Source organism: Trematomus bernacchii, unplaced genomic scaffold, assembly GCF_902827165.1.
Source record: "Trematomus bernacchii unplaced genomic scaffold, fTreBer1.1, whole genome shotgun sequence".
In the NCBI taxonomy this organism is placed as follows: domain Eukaryota; kingdom Metazoa; phylum Chordata; class Actinopteri; order Perciformes; family Nototheniidae; genus Trematomus; species Trematomus bernacchii.
Genome location: NW_022987593.1, coordinates 11,352,716 through 11,373,162, shown reverse-complemented (window position 1 = coordinate 11,373,162; position 20,447 = coordinate 11,352,716). Strand labels below are relative to the sequence as shown.

The following is a 20,447-nucleotide window of genomic DNA, read 5'->3' as shown; positions in this document are numbered from 1 at the left end:
TATTATGGTCCTTGGTCTTGGAATGACCTTCAATCACACCTCAAACTGAGGGCACTTGTCTCAATAGCATGTTTTAAATTGAAGTTGTCTGAGATCCTTACCACCAGCTGCTCTTGCAGTAATAAGTAGTGTACCTTACTTACTGTCCAAATGTGCACAATGTTCTCTGTATTTTATATGTTTGTGTTATGTGTTATGTGTAACGTTGCTGCCTTCTTGGCCAGGTCAGCATTGAAAATGAGATTTTATCTGGTTAAATAAAAGGTTAAATAAAAAATGAAAATAAAACAACAGAGACAGAAAAGGTGTTGAAATGTTCTGAAAACGTGTCTGCAGATAACAATTTTCTTTATGATAAGACTAAAGTACACTTCAGGTTTTTTGACCTTTTCAGACAAAATTCAGAGCAAATATCCTAGAACCAGCCTTTTAAATCTCACAACTACCATCCAGCACACTCAAAATGTACCCTGTCATAGTTTCAGACTGCAAGGCGAAAATCTCTCAAGTTTATATGTTGCTCTTCTCTGTTGCCAAATGATAACTGGTAGCACCTTTAAGCAACTCAGAAAGCCTCTGCATTTACCTTTCTGAACAACCAGAGGTGGTAGGAGGTGGAAAAAAAGAACTGGTGCACAGGACGTAATGTGTTCACGGTTCTGTCATCATCAATAATGCATTTTTGGAATAAACAAAGAATCCAGTACTTCTGAAAATAAAAAGATGAAAGCGTTGCAGTTCTGCTCCTTCACATAAATACACGCTCTAATCTCAAAGCTGACATTTCCCTCCCTTCTCAAAGAGAGAAGTTATAAATTGGCATGACTAAAAACAGAAACCATGAAGAAGGAAACAAAGAAACTAGCTGCATACAAAAACATAGTTGAAAAAAACATCAATACAGTCATAAACATGACTATTTTAATTATGAGGTGAATTCAAAAAGTAGTGCGATTGCTTTGAAAGACATTCCCAATTAATAAATAGTATTAATATTATTTCAATTTTTTTACATTTGAAAATTAAGATGAGGTAATTGTATATGGACAATGCTAAAACTACAGTAGTTATATCACTAATCCAGAAATAACACAAATGTAACCACTCTTAAGAGGTCTACTGTATGAGCTAATTATTTAATCAGCATTTGGAGTAGGGATTATTTTTTAAGAAGCTTTTTGATCCTTGAAAAGTGGTTGATCACAATCACCATAATCACTTGAGCATATGGTATCATCTATAATACCATATGCTGTCAGTTTCGGCATCAATTTCATCGTAATCTTTCCTGTTGAAAAGTAATTGACATATGGGAAGATGATTAAGAGAGGACCCATTCCCCACTAATGTATCAAAGATGAAATGCTATGTCGTAAAATATGTTGATTATGATTGTAATCTATTGTTCACTATTTTTAAATCCAGGCTTGAGTCTTTCCCTTTGCCGCTGCTTTCAATTGAACTATTCATATCTTACAATCTGGAACATTTCAATGTATTTTATACCTGTGTTTCTATATTAGCCTGTTTTATGTTTATTTTATTCTCTTTGCTTTTTAATGATTCGTTTTAAATGCCATTTTATAATGTGTTTCCGCTGCATTGTTTCTTAAAGGTCCCATGTCATGGCCATTTCTACTGATCATAATTCCATTGTTGAGGTCTACTAGAATAGATTTACATTGTTCAATATTCCAAACTCACATTGGTTTCTCATACAGCATCTCTGTATAGTATGTGTATTCACTCTCTGTCCTACACGGCTTGTTGGAGCTCCTGCCCCCCCTCCCTGTGAGCCCACTGTGCTCTGATTAGTCCACCACCGTTACAGCTGAACATCAGTGATTTAAAAAAAAAAATAAATGTATATATATCTGTTGTAATTTATTGTCTTTTATTGTGATTGTACTTTCACACATTCTTGCTTCCACATTGGAAAAGAGCAGCGCAAAATGCTCTATGTGGAAACAATATTGAAGAGAAGGCTCCGTAACACATTACTCTAAACATCGAGTTCAGACAAATAGGCTGTCTGAACACTATCATCAGAGTAACGTGAATCTAATCAATAAATAAAGATTCAGCTGATAACACGAAAGCACACGGCTATTTAACATGCAGAATGACGTCATTTTGCATGCTAAGTAGGCATGTGCTTTCTGGGGCTAAATCTTTATCAGTAAACCGATTTAACCGGTAAAAGTTCCTTCAAAATAAGAGTCCCGATCTTATTACTATCAAAATAAAAGTGCAAAACGAAAACTTTACCATAGGGAAAATATTGGCTACAAATATAATCACTTCTCTAAAAGGTAACTCATTTTAAACATAGTTTATTTATATATAATAATAATAATATTAATATTAGTAATAAGCTTTATATTTGTATAGCACCTATTACAAGAATTGTGATTGTAGTAATGTGTTTTTATTACATGTACAGCACTTTGGCTCGACCAAAAATCGCTTTTAAATGTGCTATATAAATAAAACCTGATTTGATTTGATTTGATTATGCGTATGCGTTACAATGGCGTTTGTTAGCAACCAGAAAATGACACCAGTAATGACAAACAGATGAGAATGCTGCGTGGGGTCTGGGTGCCGTGTTGGCGGGACGTTGCGAGGCTCGCTGCCCCGCCCTTTGAGGCTCGAGGAGCGGACAGTGTGAGCTGGATTACTGGTGTCTTTTCCTGGTTGCTGTGTGAGGTCTGCGAGACACACACACACACACACACACACACACACACACTCACAGCCTGAGCTCCGAGTGTGTGTGTACGGAGCTCTGCGGCTGAGAAAAGATAAGGCAGTGTGTGTGTGTGTGTGTGTGTGTGTGTGTGTGTGTGGAGCTCCGCAGCGTTACATCAATAGGCCCTGGAAGAAAAAAATGGAAAAAGAAAAATCCCTAACGAGGCGTTCTGGGGCAGCATGTGTTAGAGTTTTACTCGCTACAGGGTGTACTTTGAGGGTTTGTGACTTTGCAGACCGTTTACATGCATAAAAAGCTACATAGCACACAAGGGGATGGGTAATAACCGGAAAAGCATGACATGGGACCTTTAATGCTCTTAAAGTTTTTCATTTTTGTAAAGCACTTTGAATTGCCTTGTGTTGAAAGGTGCTATATAAATAAACCTACCTTGTTTTGTTATGCTAAAATGTGTGGGAATAGATGAGAATAGATGATTGCAAACAAGCAACATGTGGACTAGAAAATCTGTCATATCGCTAATGCGCACTTGTTATGGCATGATGCAGATGCATTTGTTGAATGAAAATAAAAAAATAGCTCGTTAAAATTCCCTTGGAACATCACATATATACACTGTACGTATAACACAGATGTATGGGCCTCCTGACAGGTTACTGGGGGGGATGATTGAATGAGCACGGGTCCGTGAAAAGCTGTCTCATCATTACACCGGTAATCTGAGGGGTTGACAGTCACACTAGTCTGTCCGATGTCAATATAACGACAGGACAGAAATGATGGGTTAGTCTGACGTGAAGGTTGATGTCATTTTAAAATCCCATTGTCAATTTATTCAAGCATTCTTTGTCTTTCATTCCCCCTTTTCAGTCAGCCATTTATTTCTCTTTCAAATGCTTCTCTATTCAGTCACTCATCTCTCCACTTGGACTGATGTAGAGCTCTCTTTGAGTGCATCAGACCATGGAGGAGTCATAGAAATTACTCTTAAGAACTGACCTGATCCATTGACCGTGCAACCTTGAAACCTGGGTGCACACACACACACACAGCTACCCGCAGTCGGTTGTCAATTACCTTAAAAGTGGTGGTCATGCTTGAGAACACATGGATTTCATTTACCCCACGGCTAAATGGAACCAACACGCTTGCCCACACACGTTTCATTAAAGTGCCCTGGTAGGCTTAGTTTGGTACAGTATGAGTCAGGGGAGTTAGAGGACCTGAGGGGGGGAGAACACACACACACACCACACACACCACACAACACACACACACACACACACAACACACACACACACACACACACACACACACACACACACACACACACACACACACACACACACAAACACACACACACACACACACACACACACACACACACACACACACACACACACACACACACCACACACACACACACACACCACACACACACACACACACACACACACACACACACACCACACACACACACACACACACACACACACACACACACACACACACACACACACACACACACACACACACACACACACACACACACACACACACCACACACACACACAACAACACACACACACACACACACACACACACACACACACACACACACACACACACACACACACACCACACACACACACACACACACACACACACACACACACACACACACACACACACACACACACACACACATTTGTGGGATGTTCGGTGACTCCCAAACAGAACTCATTTTATTTCAGCCAGTCTCATTCCCAGCTCACACCAGGGAATACATTTATTTCGACCGGTATCTCTCCCTCCCCATCCCCATCTCTCCCTCCCCGCCTCTCCCTCCCCGCCGCTCCGTCCATTCTAATCCCTTCAACCAATAGAGGACTTAAAATCAGCCACAGGTTACACAACTTTTCCATTGGACCCCACTGAAATCACACCTGGGTCCAATTGTACCGTCAGATATAGGGAGCGTTTGTGTGAATCAATCTGCAGTGTCATACCTGCTAGGCTGCTGCCCCTTGGGGTTATTAAATTGGTTTCTTTGTGCCAGACGTGTAAATCCATCACAGAGCAGTGTTGCAGGGAACTGTGTGTGCCTACCTGTAGGTTGTGTCTCTCCAGCCTCATCTCCAGAATGTTGTTCTGCTCCTCCAGACGCTGCCGCTCCGACTCTAAATCTTCAATTTTCTGTCTGAAAAATGCATGCACACACTTTCACTGACTTGTTTATTAATATAACGACTATGCACATTTTAGACTCAATATGCTAATCCTAGAGCTATAGCTCTGCTCACAGACAAGTTAATCCACCTTTGGTGTATGTGTGAATATCTCCCGTCTCAGGTTGTGAATTGGTTGTTTTTGCAACCGTTTGTATAATTTAATTTGTTCTGAGTAAGTGAGGATTTGAATTCCCTCAATATTTCAATATGTGACATTATTTTCATACCTTCCAAAAGAATAAAACAATATATAGAATTAATAAAATCAGTTGATGAAAAACGGTTGTTATTACATTATATTGCATACCTGTTTCTCTCAAGTCATATTTAATTAACATATTCAATTTTCTAGTATGGTTGCTTCCTTATTTTTCCAGTTTTGGAATATCAACTTCTTATACACTAATGACGAAAAAATGTGTGGGAGAGAAACTCCCTCTGAAGGGAACACAGGGACTTTAGCCCTCGAGGACCATTTTCATGCACAAAAACCTATATAACACACTACAGGAAAGTTAACACCTAAAAAGCATTATAGGGCCGCTTTAATTTATATGACAATAATTGTTGATTTGCAATAGTATGTGTGCATGTGTTAACTACCTGAGTATGTTGAGCTCTTCTTTGGTCCCTGAGGTGTTGCTGTCGGCAGCAGAGGCCTGGTGCTTCTTCAGGGACTCCAGCTCCAGCTCCACCTGTGACAAACAGAGGAGAAAATGGGCCGGGTGCAGCAGCATCAGGGACCTCTGGCCGTGTGCCTGGCAGAAACCTTTTGGCTGCAGGAAGACCCTAAAGGACTCTTTCCCACTGAGATCTTTCAAAAGAGACATCCAGACAAACAGAAATATCCTTTACACCCCATGAGTCCACTGACTCCATTCCACAATGTCCCAATCTGTTTCGCCCCTAGTTCTAGTCTTTAGTCTGTCTGTCTTCTCCAATCTCGCTGTCCTCCCTGCAATTACCCCTCATTTCCATCTGCACGCCCATTTCCCCTTTTTCTGAGAGCATCTGTCCGTTTCTCAGCTCATCCCCACTTCCAGTCTTCCCAAGACAGATAAGTAATTACTGCTGTACCAGACAGGTGGATTTCACGCGTCAATACTCATCGCCATGGCTATGCTGATGTCTCCTCGGCAACAAAGAGCCATGAAAAGAAAGGAGATCATTGAACAAGTGAAGACACAAAGAGATTCACAGAGTGTGGAAGAGAGTTAGGTAACACCTGCCATCTCTCGCTTTAGCTTGGTTTTATATCATTTCAAAAACAATCAGCATTTTTGGTAACGTTTCTGTAATTTTCAAAACCCTCAATTAAGATAAACAATATCATTGGGGCCAAATTCAGCTGTTAAAAAAGACAATCCCATTCTTCTTTTGAAAAGGTCTACAAGCCCAACTTGATTTTTGAGCACAGTAGAAAAGATGAGGCATTAGAGCATCACAGAAAGACCAAGCACCCCCTTCAAGGGTCACGGTAACGACTCAAAAGAGGTACTTGAGATCATTTGAGCGCCAATGGCGGAGGTGACAATTAATGATCATGAAGTCCTAATTAAGATTTGATAGCTTTAAAACATCTTAAATTATCTTCTTTTGTAGTTACTGGAGGGGCATTGATATAAGTTAATTGGTGTCAAATATATTAAAAAAAGATATATATGAAAACAATGTGTGTGTATGTCCCAGAATAAAACTGTACTGGTAACTTCAGTGAAAGTGGGTTTCATGGAGAGCTCAGCTGCTACTTGTCTGCAGGATCAGTATTTTTGCTGAGCGGACAATTTGACAGATATGTGAATTGAATACACACAAGCATAGGAGCGAGTGGCCAAGAGTTGACCTTGCACTTCTACAGCTACCAGTCCATACTGTGGTTGCGGCAGTCGAAATTGTAAAAAAAAAAAAGTTAGATCCTTAACACCAGGGAAAAACATGGAAAGATGATAGGAGAATTCATAAAAAAAAAATCCGTGCAGTGGGCCGAAATACTTTGGCCCATGCGCTCTTATTGTGCCGTTTGATGCAGCTTTATGAATGTAACTGGCCGAATGTTGAGATAGGATTCTCCTTTCTTTTCATAAAGGATAAGCTGTGTTTCCAATGATATAGGAGATTATAAAGAAGGTATTAAGGCTCCATTCCTATCATGTAGACCTTGGAGAATCCGAACAGCTCTCATCATGTCTGCCATTTAGGTACTTCCGGGTCATTTCACTCCGTTAGGCACCTTCCCAAGCCAAATTCCCAATTCAGCAAAACCCCAGTCCTTTTCTTTGCTCTGATCGGCCTGACCTACAGACTGAGCCCCTGGCGCCCACAATGCTTACTGTTTGCAGCTGCAGTTTCAGGGTCCCTGTCTCTTCCTGTGCTTTTGTCAGCTGGGCCTGAATTGAAGGACAAAGAGAAAACAGTTAAATATAAAATAGAGAACAAAATAAAAATGGCTTCCTGTACCAAATGATATATAGCATTGCCAGAAACAGAGGTGAAGCAGGGCAAAGACGACCATATATTATCCAAAGTGTTTATTTCATTCCGTTTTTAAACCCCGACACTTTAGCCTTCTCATATTTCTTCCCAGTGTTGCTCACAAGGCCCCTGTGTACTACAAGTTCAGTCTTATCAGATTTAAGTGCAGATATCTGTCAAATTGTCCGCTAAGCAAGAGTACCGAGCGTGCAGACAAGCAGCAGCTGAGCCTCACACATTTCCACAGCCTTAAGCTATGAGCAGTGTCACCAAACAGTGTGATAATAAATTTGCCAGCAGCTTAGATGAGTATAAATCAATGCAATGTATTCAGATGTGTTTTGAAGACAATAAACTTGGCTATATGGAAGCTTAAGTAGGATATGATGAATGCAAGTGTTTTGTATGTGTGTGTAAAAGCCTGCACACACACACACCTCCATCTCTACATTGTGGCTCTGAGTCTTCTGCAGGATGTCCTCGGACTCACGGAGACGTTTGCTCAGCTGAGGAGAATACTCAGTGGGAGCCAGCTCGCTGTCGTACGACTCCAGTATGGCCCGCATGCCATCACGCTCCTGAAAAACACACACACACACACCAACATGAATATCCTGCTGTAAACCTCACAGATTCCCATGTAGCCAAAGAGGAAGAAATTCCAGACATTAAAGAACGTTGTGCTATCAGATATGTGATGTCAGAGTGAATACACTGAGAATATCAAAGCCATTGTTTTCCTGATTTGTCTGTGTTACTTGTGCACGAGTGTTTGGTGTTACGCCTTTGTGAAAGAGGAACAAAGTACGACACACCTTTCTCATCCGAGCTGTGACAAAAGGAGCTTCAGGTTATGGTTGTGCTCATTTGCGTTTTCTCCTCATGTAATAATAAAATCAAAGACATATCTCTTTGTAGATAAGGGATATTGTAATAAATTCAAATCAAAGTCATGAGAGGGAAACAGCTTTACAAATTAGGCATATCATAATATGCTGCCTTCAATTCTAATGAAATGTTTTTCTATAACTGGAATAAAATACATGTACTCAACTCTGTCCAGTCTATAAACACACAAGAGGCGCTTTCACACCGCAGTACTTTTCCCACAAAGGTTCATCTGAACTTAGTTCATGAGAACTCTTTAGTTCTCATGAACTAAGTACAGATCGCGTTCACACCGGAATAAGTCCCTGGGGGAGGATTCTTCACTTCGTCTTCTTCTGCTTTGGGTTTACTGGCAGGGCGCAAACAACTTCACGGCGTATACTGCCACCCGAAGACGCCGGCCGGAAGCCCCCGGAGTTGGGGACTGGCTTCAGTAGAAGCTGCTGGGACTCCCAGCAGCTTCTACTGAAGCCTTCCGAGTAAATCGCCAGAACGCCGACACCTCCTCATCTCCACCGCTCCCATGTTTTCTTTTGTGTTGCCATAAGTTAGCCTCTCTGCGTTTGTGCGCTGGGCTAATGCTAATGCTAATAATGCTAATACGAGGATAATAAAATGGCGGATTCACAAAACTTTTTGGGAGTTTTACGGGGCGTGGTTTGCAATCCGCCCAACCAATCAGAGATAGGAACCTTTTTCTCCCACGAAAGTCCCTGCTCTCTAGCAGGGACGGAAAAGGGGGTAAAAAGGTTCTCATGAACTAATTTTAGTTCCGGATTTATTTGGTGTGAACGCAACATTTCGGAACTATATCGGAACTAAAGTGGGAAAAGTACTACGGTGTGAACGCGCCTAAGGTTTCTTCTTTGAGAGAAGAGAGGATAAAAACATCCTCGAGTCAATATCTTCACAAGTGTCACTCAATCTGACACACCGTCTGCAAATAGCCCACGTGTCTCAGTGTGTGTCTGCATGCTTCATTTTTAACTGTGCATGTTTATTCTCATACCAAAAAACTAACAAAAATGTATAGAAGAAGTAGTCGGCCATCAACAGGATGTTTATAAACATAAAGATTGGCAAGATGTGGCTGTGAGGTAGTGTGGCCGTCTAACAATCGGAAGGTTGGGGGTTTGAGTAAACATATAGATTAAATACGCTAAATTGCTCCGAACGGCAATGACCAATGGGGTGAGTGAGTGTGTGTGTGTGTGTGTGTGTGTGTGCGCTTTGAGTAAACATATAGATTAAATACGCTAAATTGCTCCGAACGGCAATGACCAATGGGGGGTGTGTGTGTGTGTGTGTGTGTGTGTGTGTGTGTGTGTGTGTGTGTTTCCTTGTGCAGATGCCCCTTGCATGGCAGACCCGGCCTCTGTATGAAAGGGTGTGACGGTAAATGCTGACAGACACAGAACAAAAACAAACTAAAGCCCAAAAGCTGCCTCTAAGTTATAACATTTTCTTTAAGCACTAAACTTTGAATAACGTCCATGAGTGAAAAAGAAATCTGTGAAAATTTGAGAACAAAGTATCCTTTATTTTATTAATATCACTTCAATTGACCCAGGATTTTGTAGTTCAAGGAAGGGTGCTTACCTGCTACAAGTGGACAAAAAATGTTTTTATTCCAATGCTGTGATTAGTGAATGTATTAAACTTATTGTAAGTCGTACTGGATAAAAGCATCAGCTAAATGAAATGAAATAATATAATATAATAGTGTCTTAAGAAGCAACAATGTTATCAGCCAATGTTAATTATCTGTTTATACTAGAAAATTAATTGGTAAAACTGCATCAATTAAACGTCTACAAATTTTAAATTACACATTGTAGCTCTGAACAGTAAAGGTGGGGTAGGTAATTCACTTCAGAAACACTTTTTGTTATATTCCATGGAATGCTCTTAACATCCCGATAGCAATGAATATCTTAAGTGCTTTGACAATAAATATATACAAAAATGTCATCTGTGGAAGCCGTAATACTGTAAAAAGCACGACCAATCATCTGAGCCGGCCCGGCTAAAATAACTGGATGGCCTACCTGCCTGTCAGCCTTCCATCTGTGCACAAACTTATCTCGTGCCCTCATTGGTCATGTGCGCATTCGTGTGTGAAGTCTGAAGGAAGGGGCAGATTTTTTCCGGTTGTGTACTTTCAAATTCTAGCGCACTCGAGCTGGTTTCTCCATTCTTACCTACCCTACCTTTAATGAATGATAACTACAATTAATCAATATGTTACATAGTAAATCTGTTGCCAGGCAACATGATGAGTGAGAACAATCTAATGATCTGTTTAAAACTTGGCAAACAGCCCGTTTATTAATGCAAATTCACTGTCAGTCAGCGCTGTTAGAATGTCCTCGCCTCCTTTCACTGCGCCGCTCTGATCTGCATTATAAAGCCAAGCAGGCTTCATTTTATGACAATCAGGCTTTTAATAAACATCTCACAAACAGCCTTTGCTGCTCAGGACCCTCGGTGAATGTTGAGGTTCAATGAAGGCTTAATAGTCTATTATTAACGGGGCTAATTTAGGGAAGCGTGTGAAATCCAGGTTGAAGTCAGGTATTAAATACCTGCAGTAAATAGCATTTGAGATAACGGCGTACAATATATGTTGATTGCCATGTAGTGCTGTCTTATTTAAATGGCCTAAAAGCACCTTGTAATTCCAGGGTGTAAACATCTATGAATAATGGACTGCAATTGCTCTGTCAGATTAGCTCAGTTAGGCTAGTCTGTGAAAACAAAGCATGATTACCCTCATCAGATTCAGCCTGTGATTAGCAGCATCCAAACCCACATAATCCATTTAAAGATGACTGACTCTGGTTAATTTAAAATCACTAAATGTGAAATCATCCTTAATTCAACTTTATTTGTTTTGGCGCCCAAGCAGCATCATTTGTCATGCAACATTACACTGCTGTGAGAAAACAGAAGGACCAGAAGTAAATACAAAGAACACATTTAGAGGTCAGTGTGTATGTGTGTATCCAGCCAATCCTACCCAGCAGGCCCGTTGGCTATTTACAGTCTATTAACGTGCAATGAAATTCACTCAATCTAAATCAAAAATCTGTTGCCTCTTCTACGATAAAAAAAACTCTCATTTGAAAAAACACAAAGAAAAGAGGGAGAGGGCGTACGGCGTGATAAAACAATCATTACCGTTTTCATCATCTATTCTTTTAAATTGCTTTTATGTCAACTGTTTTATCTGGTGCGTGAAGATGTGACTGTGCCTCTAATGCCTCAGCAAGTCTGTCCCACTAAAGTTTATGAGAACAAAACATCTGAGCAGGGCGTAGCAGTAGCATAACGGAGATGTTGCCTTATAGAAAGAGAGGAAAGGATAATATTTGTTCTGCTTTTCACTTCTTTAACCTGCTGCCAGACTGTCAGGCACTTAATCATCAGCAGTTAGTGGAATGCTGTTTACTATAGTTCTTCGAATCTTTAATCTTATTATTATTATTATTTCAACCAATACTTTGGCTCTCAATAACTTCAGCATACTTTCAGCTACAGAAACCATTCAAATATCAAACTATTCAGCCTTTTCAGCACAAATATGTTATACTTTTTGAAATATTCAGCTTTTTAAACTCTTTTTTAACATGGAACTCAATGGGAGGAACCTTCCAATCCTCTTTTACCTACACCTTGCGCCAAATGCTACTCCTTCCACATACTTTCAGCTAGAGACTTCATTCCAACTTTAAAATGATCACAAGACCTGAGGGCATGACGTGACAAAAACTTTCAACATTTCTCCATTACGGCCCATTGTAAACCAAGTGTGATCTGTCCTCAGAGCAGCAGCTGCACACCTATAGTCAGGGTTCATACACTTTTTCACGAATGATTTTCAATGACTTTTCCATGACCTTTACCTAATTTTCCATGACCAAAAAAAGTACTCTTTCTCAGCGGGTACCACATGGAACAGGAAAATAAGGTCTGCATATGAAACATGTTGTGCCTATCTAAAACAAATCAAATCTGCCAAAAATGCCACATTATGGACGCGAAAGTACACAAAAAGCAGATTCCGCCGCTCCTCACGGTCCTGTCATCCTCCACGCGTTGACATTTTACGAAAGCAGCTACCGTTTTTAAACTATAGTTAGAAATGTAAGAGGTTTATTTCTCCTTCAGAACAATGGAAAGGCTCTCCTTTCACAGCACATCTCCATGGAAACCTTTGATCTCTGGGCTCAGTACAAAGATGTTTGATAATGTCGTCACCGTGGTAACCTTTGATCTCTGGGCTTACACACACAGGTGTTTGTAAACATTAATTCACTACTACTTACATTTAATATCTAACTTCTTCAGCCTACTTTCAGCTACAGAAACCATTCAGCTATTAACTTATTCAGCTATTTCAGGACATTGAGGCTATACATGTTGTTTATACATTTTTTAAACCTTTTCTTTTAAATATTAAGCTTCTTCACTATTTTTCCTACTCTTCCAGTTTAACATTTCAAGTTTTCAACAAAGTCATTGCAATGCATTTGAGCTGTAACAATTTGATTCAAATCATTTCACTTACTTGGTTTTTGTAGCTAAAAGCAGCTACAGAGACCATTCAGCTAATAACATATTCAGCTTTTTCTGCATTTTCAGCAACAAATGGTCACAGTTTACAGCATTCGCATGCATTTTCAGCAGGAAATGCATTTTCTAGTTTTATGTGAATACATCAAGAGGGAATTGGAGATCAGTATGGAAATCTACAGAAATATTTTAGGTGTGTTGTTGCTATTTAAAAGTGCTTTATAAATACAATTCATTACATGTAAAATAACTAAGATGTATTATTATTATATCATAGAGTAAGTTGATTAATATGTGTGCTTAGACAACATTTTTTAGTTAAAGTATTAACTTTTTTAATCTCCGCTTTCTTCTGTTTTTCTTGGCAGGGCAATTTATCAAGTTAATTAAATGTGTTGCTCTAGCATGGTAAATTAAATTTCTATATCTAGAAAATTAAATCATTACAACACGCACTAAAAGGTTAATTTCAGCCAAAGTAATGATTGCTACAGGTCTCTTATGTTATAATCTTAAAAGAGGCATGTGGCGCAGTGGGTTAGTGCGTTGGTGATCGGATCAAGGGGATCAGGGGAGCACAGGTTCAAACCCCACTGCAGTCAGCATGTCGTTGTGTCCCTGGGCAAGACACTTCACCCCAAATTGCTCCTGTGGGGATTGTCCACAGTACAGTCCAACATGTAATGTATGAAAAAGGTGACTAGCAATTTCAGCAAACAGCTATTCCTGAAAAAACTAAATAGTGAAAGTTCTAAAAAGCCCAGTGTTCAGCACATACTGCAATGTTGTTGTTTTTTTATCCATCAGGACTGGATGGTAAACAACAATAATTCATACTCTCTGAATACTGGGTGCAAATGCTTGACTGCGGTCTGCTAAATCAGTCTAGCGCTCAGTCATATTTCCAGCATGCCTGTAGCTCTGCTTAGTTATGACGGTGCTGAGAGTGGATGTGTGTGATTTGTGTACTGGGGACTGATCCTGTTGACCTAGGGAATTACACACACTGAGAAATCAATATCACAGGGAGGTCTAGTCAGGAACTGAAGAGCAGGTGGAAGTGAGACAGAGGAGTCACATGACATCCACGGACCAATCAGAGGCAGAGAGAGAGGGGTAAAGGGCAGATTCGAATAATTCTGAGCTGGACTTGTGATGTGTCGCCACAGTAATAAAGTTAAATTCTGTTAGGTGGAAAGTCTGTGTCAAGAGTATTTGAATTAGAGCTGGGCAATATTGGGAAAATCAAATATCATGATGTTTCTGATCAAGTACTTTGATCTCAATATACAAAATATGTACACAATGTATTGTTTGACAGGTAATAGGGCTGCAATTTTGAAAATTAAAACTAATTCTGATATATTGACTGATATTGCAATTACAATATAGCAGGGATTGATCATGTCTGCAGCATTATTCTCCTATTCATTGATAAATATATTAAAATGATCATGATGTGATCTGTACCAAGAAACATGTTGTTACGTCAGTAGAATAAGATTTGTAGGCCTTGATATATCTTCAGCTCCACAATACTGTTGTGTCAATACTGTTAAGGGGGTGGAGACCAATATGAAAACAGCTTGATAAGTTCAGAACATGCAGCACTTTTCTCTAATGCAGCCTTTAAAACCAGGAAAGGTCACTTTTACGATTATGCTTTACGATATGCTAAATAGACTGCGTTTATATAGTGCTTTATCCAGTCTTTACGACTCCTCAAAGCACTTGACACCTTTTAACTTCAATTTCTGATTATATAAATATGGATTTATTTTAATTTTAATATGGTGCAACTGTCAATCAATCAAAGTTTATTTATATATCCCAATGTCACACATTTTACATTTGTCTCGGGGCTTTACAGTTTATACAGACTGACACAAAATCTAGTTTCCCCCTGGGATTATAACGTATTTTGATTGATATACAAGTCATCATTCACCCATTCATACAAAGGCAGGGGCTGCCATACAAGGTGCATCTGCTCAAGGAAGCTAACAATAACACACCGTTTGCTATCGGGGGCAACTTGGGGTCAAGTATCTCGCCCAAGGACACATCAACATGTTGACTGGGATCAAACACACAACTTTCAGATTGGAAGACAACTACACTACCTGAATCCAAGACGATATTTAGTTTCATAGTTACGATATCAACATAATATTGATATAATGCGTAGTGAATGTTTGAATTCCTGCCAATGTGTCTGTGTGTTGTTGTGTGTCTTTGTCACCTTGGTTAACAACAGGACTCTCTTCTGGAGTCTCCGGACGAGGCTGTCCTGCGTCTCCCTCTTCTTCTGCTCCTCCAGAGTCTTGCTGCGCTGCTGGCACAGCTCGGCTCGATGCTCATTCTGCGAGCGCTCTGCACTCCTCACACTGATGTACCGGGAGAAATGAAAGGGTAGAGAGCAAAAGAGTGTGTGTGGGTTAATAACATGTTGTTTAGTGCTGATGTTCCCACAATCTGGGGAAATCAATTCTGAGGCAATTTAGAATAATACTCCTAACAGATAACTTACCTGACCGACACCAAATAATTCCCTGACTGTCCTGGAAATCATTTGCAGCAGCAACTTGTGCCAAGTCTGATCAATAGGGCAATAAGTATACCAGGACAATAATTATAGCACAAGCTCCCCTCATCCCCTCCCACTCTGCCGTTTCTAATATTACATAATAATCCCAACACACTCGGCAGAAGAGGGACGCTTGTTAGCTAATGAAAGCTTTCTTAGCCGGACTGCTGCATCAATATATACGGGAGCATTCGCGCTGCCCTCCCCACAGACATCACCTCTGCCTAAACAGGACGAGTTTAATTAGCAAACTCCCTCTCTCTCTCTCTCTCTCACACAATCTCTCTCACACACGCACTCACACACCAGTGGTTACTGTCAGGAGTGCTATCAGAATCAGGACCGGTTTAATTAACTTTGTGACAATTAAGGACTTCTCAGAGATACGCTCTAATAGATACATGGGGGAAGGGAAGAATTCAGGCAGACGAGATGAGAGGAAAAAGTCTGAAGGCAGGGAGAGGGATTGTGTGAGTGTGTGTGAAGGAGTGTGTGTTACCGGCTGCTGAGAGTGTAGTTCTGCTCTTTCAGAGCAATTTCTCTCTGCTGGATGTGAATCACCTCCCTGGACAGATCCTCTGGTTTCCTACAAACAGACACAGACAGAAAAGTTATCATACACATGTGTACACACACACTCGCACACAATGACAAATCAATGTGACTGAGAGAGCAGAAAGGACAGAATGGATGAGAACGACAGCGTTTCCATATTCTTTTGTTACTCAGCCAGTGGGGAGCTGGGAAATAAAACGACATGAGCAGCAGAGGGAGAGATGAGAGTGGGCTAAATACTAGTCACACTTCCACAAAACAAACTCACTCCGTGGGAGAGATTGACAGATTAGAAAACACAAACACACAATGGGAACTCAACAATGCAGAAGGTCACATCCTGCAACAGAGATGACCTTCAAACTCTAAATCCTGGCTCTAACTATGGATCTGTGCAAAAAGTGAAACGCCATTATCTCTTTATCTCTTGTGAAATGGGCATGCATTATAGCAGCTTAGCTCAAAATCGTACTTTAGCCGCCACTCAATTGCACACCTAAAAAAGTGATCCAGCTTAATATTCAGTGCCCCTCATGAGATGGGGTGTTCGTAAAGGGCTGAAGCAGGGATGGGAGGGTTACTTTCAAAATGTATTCCGTTACAATGAACAAGTACTTGTAAAATGTGCTGCTTGCACTAAAGAGAAATGTTTTTCCCTTGTCTCTTTTAGAAAACAGTTACATTTCCACATAGAGAAAGTAAACTCTGAACTAAGTCCAAATGACGAACTGGATGATTATGGTTTTACTTGAAAATGTACTTGATGTTTTGAGACTTGTGAAGTGTTGTGATAAGCGAATGTGGTTCTAAATATATTGTTATTTGTTTTAAACTGGATTTTAACGTTGTAATCCTGCTAGTAAAAGGGACACTTGTATTAGGGATGCCAGAAACTGACCATGATCAAATTCGAAAATCGGACAGCCCTGGCGAATATTAATCGATTATTCGCCGCCGCCGCCGCGCCCCCCGCAGGAGAGGGAAAAAAAAGTATTTTCGCAGAGCTTGTATTTTACTTCATTTGCACTTGTCAGTTCGAAGTAGTTCCACGAGGAACTCTTCTTTGTTCATCTTTAGTTGTGTTGTTCTCACTGTTCTGTATATCGCCAATAAATCAATCGCACGTGTGACGAAGGGCGGGGGGGGGGGGGGGGGGTCGGTGTGTAGCAGGCTGCAGCAGTCTGCACTCTGCGGCTTCCTCCAAGTTTACAATAAAACAAACTGGTGGTGTGACCAATGGCCATTTACAATTATTAATACTATTACTTTTATTAGCATTAGTCTATGTTTTGGTTGAAACTAAGCCAGGAAAAAAAAGAAAAACATAAATAATAATAAAAATATATATAAATAAAATCGAATTTTAAAAATAATTTTCGATTATGGAGACTGTAACGAATATTCGAAAAATCGAATAATCGCTGGCATCCCTAACTTGTATATGCAAAGACTAAAATCTCTTTGTTCCCTCCAGAGGGAGTTTATCTCGCACTAACTCCCTCCCTGCCTAAATCCCCTCCAGTGGACTCCATTGTTTACTTCCATAAAATAATGACAAACGCACTTATATTGGCTAGCGCTCTAACACACTATATGTGATAGGCGGGACATCTTTAAGCGGTTGACCAATCACCACAGAGCCAACCTGCTAACCAATCAGAGCAGACTGGGCTCTGGTTTCAGACAGAGGGTGAAAAGAGATGCTGCAGCACAGGCAGTATGATAAAAAATAAAGACCTTTTTGAACATTAAAGCATGTGAACATGTCACAGTAGAGACACAACATACAAACATGAACCTGAACATTAGCATAACAACCAAAATCAAGCCTGTCGTCAAGCTTTAGGTTTTACTCTGTACTCTCAGTAACGGCCTGAGACCTGGAAACGCGGTATATAGTGCATATATATTTATGGAAGGAAAAGGCGGGAGTTATTATTAAAGCTGAAAACCCAGAGTATGCAATGTGAAAGTTGGGTGGCGTGGATTTATGACCACATCCAATTCCACAAGGTGGAGCCTTAGGTATGAAAATAATCTCATGACTAAAATATGAGTTCATGAATCATTTGATGGAATAACTATGGTGCCCAAAGTAGGTAATTCCACACTGCCCTGAGCAGAGAGGGATTAGTTTCCCCTGATCTCACGAGAAAAGCTTTTTTTAAAGTGTTCTGCTGGCTTTTTGGGAATTTTTGTGGCAGGTCACAAGCGGGCCATGTTGCAAATAACAGGTTGGTTGCATGTTATTGAGTGAGATGTTGTGAACTACTATGAGGTAACTGTGAGTAAATGCACTGTCAGAGCAGTGCCAGTCAACTGGGAGTCTAGGTTTGAGCACACATTTCTGTAGGAAGTGATTCTAGACCTACAAAAATATTAAGTTTTCGAAATAATTGGGGGGTAAGAGAAGTAGGGCTGCTCAATTAATCGTATTTTAATCGCAATTACGATTATGGCTTGCAACGATTACGAAAACAACGTAATCGAAATAAAACGATTATTTTTTTGGTTTTTCAGTTACTTACAGTTTAGGGTAATCAACTGTTAAATACATACTGTTCACATTTTCTTTCTCCAATAAATTGATGTTTTCAAAGTAAATGGATAATCGTTTTTAATAATCGTGATATCAATTATTGACCCAAATAATCGAGATTATGATTTTTGCCATAATCGAGCAGCCCTAAAGAGAAGCCGCTGCAATGATGAAATCCAAATCTCCTGTTTTCAGAGAGAAGATGAAATGACATTTTGAGATTCAAATGTAAAGCCATCCACAAGTGATCCTCACCTTACATCTTATCCTTACACTGTAAAATATTTATAGAATCACAACTCCAAAATCCATCAGACGACACTTGGATCAGCGTAGTTGGGGAAAAAGGCAACGAAGAATGTGAACAGATATTTAAATAAGTACCATAGAAAGGGATCAGAGCAGCAATGTTTTCACAAAACGTTATTCAGACAATTAAACTCTGTTCAGCACATCACCTGTACACACAGGAATGGATCTCATTATAATTTTCCTTATTTATTACTGGTTTTAATTTTAAATTGAATTTGATTGACTCATTGATCCATTATTGCCAGTTTATCACGGCGCAGAAGAAAACCCAGAAGCTCACATCACACCTACGACAAGTCATTTAGATTCAACAATTAACCTGCATGTGTTTGCAACAATGCTAACCAATAAACCACCGTGTCCCCCCATTGTCTGTTCAAAATTGTTTCTTTTCATCTCCCCAAACACTCTGAAAAGCAAATCATTTGGTTTAAAAGTCAAATATTCAGTTTATAATGAAGATTTATGTCGTAAATCCTCTCATTTTAGAAGTTGGTATCAGTTTTGTTCGACCTTTCTGCTTAAAAAAATAACGTTATTTAGTATTTTATTATCAAAATTGCTGCAAAAATAATGCTGTATTGTTTTAGGGGAAATGAATAACCTCAAACAGAAACTCAAACTGACTGATCTTTTAGTAGCATGCCAAATTGTGCTAAACTGACTAAAATCCGGTGTGAAAGACAACGTTTTTAATTGAGGAACTTGGGAGTAGGTTAGGAGATTAAAAAAAAAAAAAGATAAGACAGAATCCATTATGTGGGAAACACAATAATGAAGGTGGGTAGGCTCACAAACACACACATTAATTAGATTCACAAACACACACATAGGAAAGTACACAAACACACAAACAACTCAAACTGAATTTCTAATCTATTTCTTTGTTATTGACACAAATACACCAAACCGTCTGAAACTAAATAGATTTCCGGAAAACCAAACCATTTATTTCTATGGTCCGTCCCTTCAATGCTGTTCCATGAAACATATGTTCCTGTCAATCTTACACTCAATTGTCAACACATAAGCAGGCACAAGTCATCAGATTGTGAAACAGCAGCACCCTGCCAACTGCTGGTGACTCTGGCCGTTTCTCAATGTCGAGTACACCTGCTGCAGAGCCACTATTTCAAGTATACTACGTCAGAGTGGCGCAGAATGCTGGGCATTTAACATGCCTTTTTTAAACAGTCCTTCGGCGCCACTCGATGACGTAGTATACTTGAAATAGTGGCTCTGCAGCATGTGTACTCGACATTGAGAAACGGCCTCTGTCTGTGAGGCTCGTCTCCTCCACCAGAGACACAGGCATCGTTGTTGGCAAGGGTTATCTTCGGCTCAAAAGTTAACTGAAACTGCACAAATGGCTGGTAAGAAATTAAATCCTGTGTTGCAGTGGGCTATCTCCTCATTTACAACACCAATGGGTTCTCATTAACTGCTCCACAACACGCTCTTTTCACTCCACTAATGACCACCCTGAAATATCTGGTGACAAAAAGCGTGCCATTATGGAAACAGAAACAAAATATCAGAGATTTGCATGAGAAATGATTCAGAGCCTAGCAAAAT

At 39.9% G+C, this 20,447-nt stretch overlaps 1 protein-coding gene across 1 annotated transcript in view; it reads right to left on the bottom strand.

Annotated features, from left to right (window-relative positions):
• The window catches only part of mad1l1 (mitotic arrest deficient 1 like 1), a 74,397-nt gene that overhangs the window by 44,278 nt on the left and 9,672 nt on the right, over positions 1 to 20,447 (bottom strand). The window contains 6 exon segments of the mRNA XM_034130446.1: positions 4,823 to 4,913; positions 5,548 to 5,639; positions 7,275 to 7,331; positions 7,854 to 7,994; positions 15,122 to 15,266; positions 15,966 to 16,052. Coding sequence (XP_033986337.1) covers positions 4,823 to 4,913; positions 5,548 to 5,639; positions 7,275 to 7,331; positions 7,854 to 7,994; positions 15,122 to 15,266; positions 15,966 to 16,052 — 613 coding nt within the window.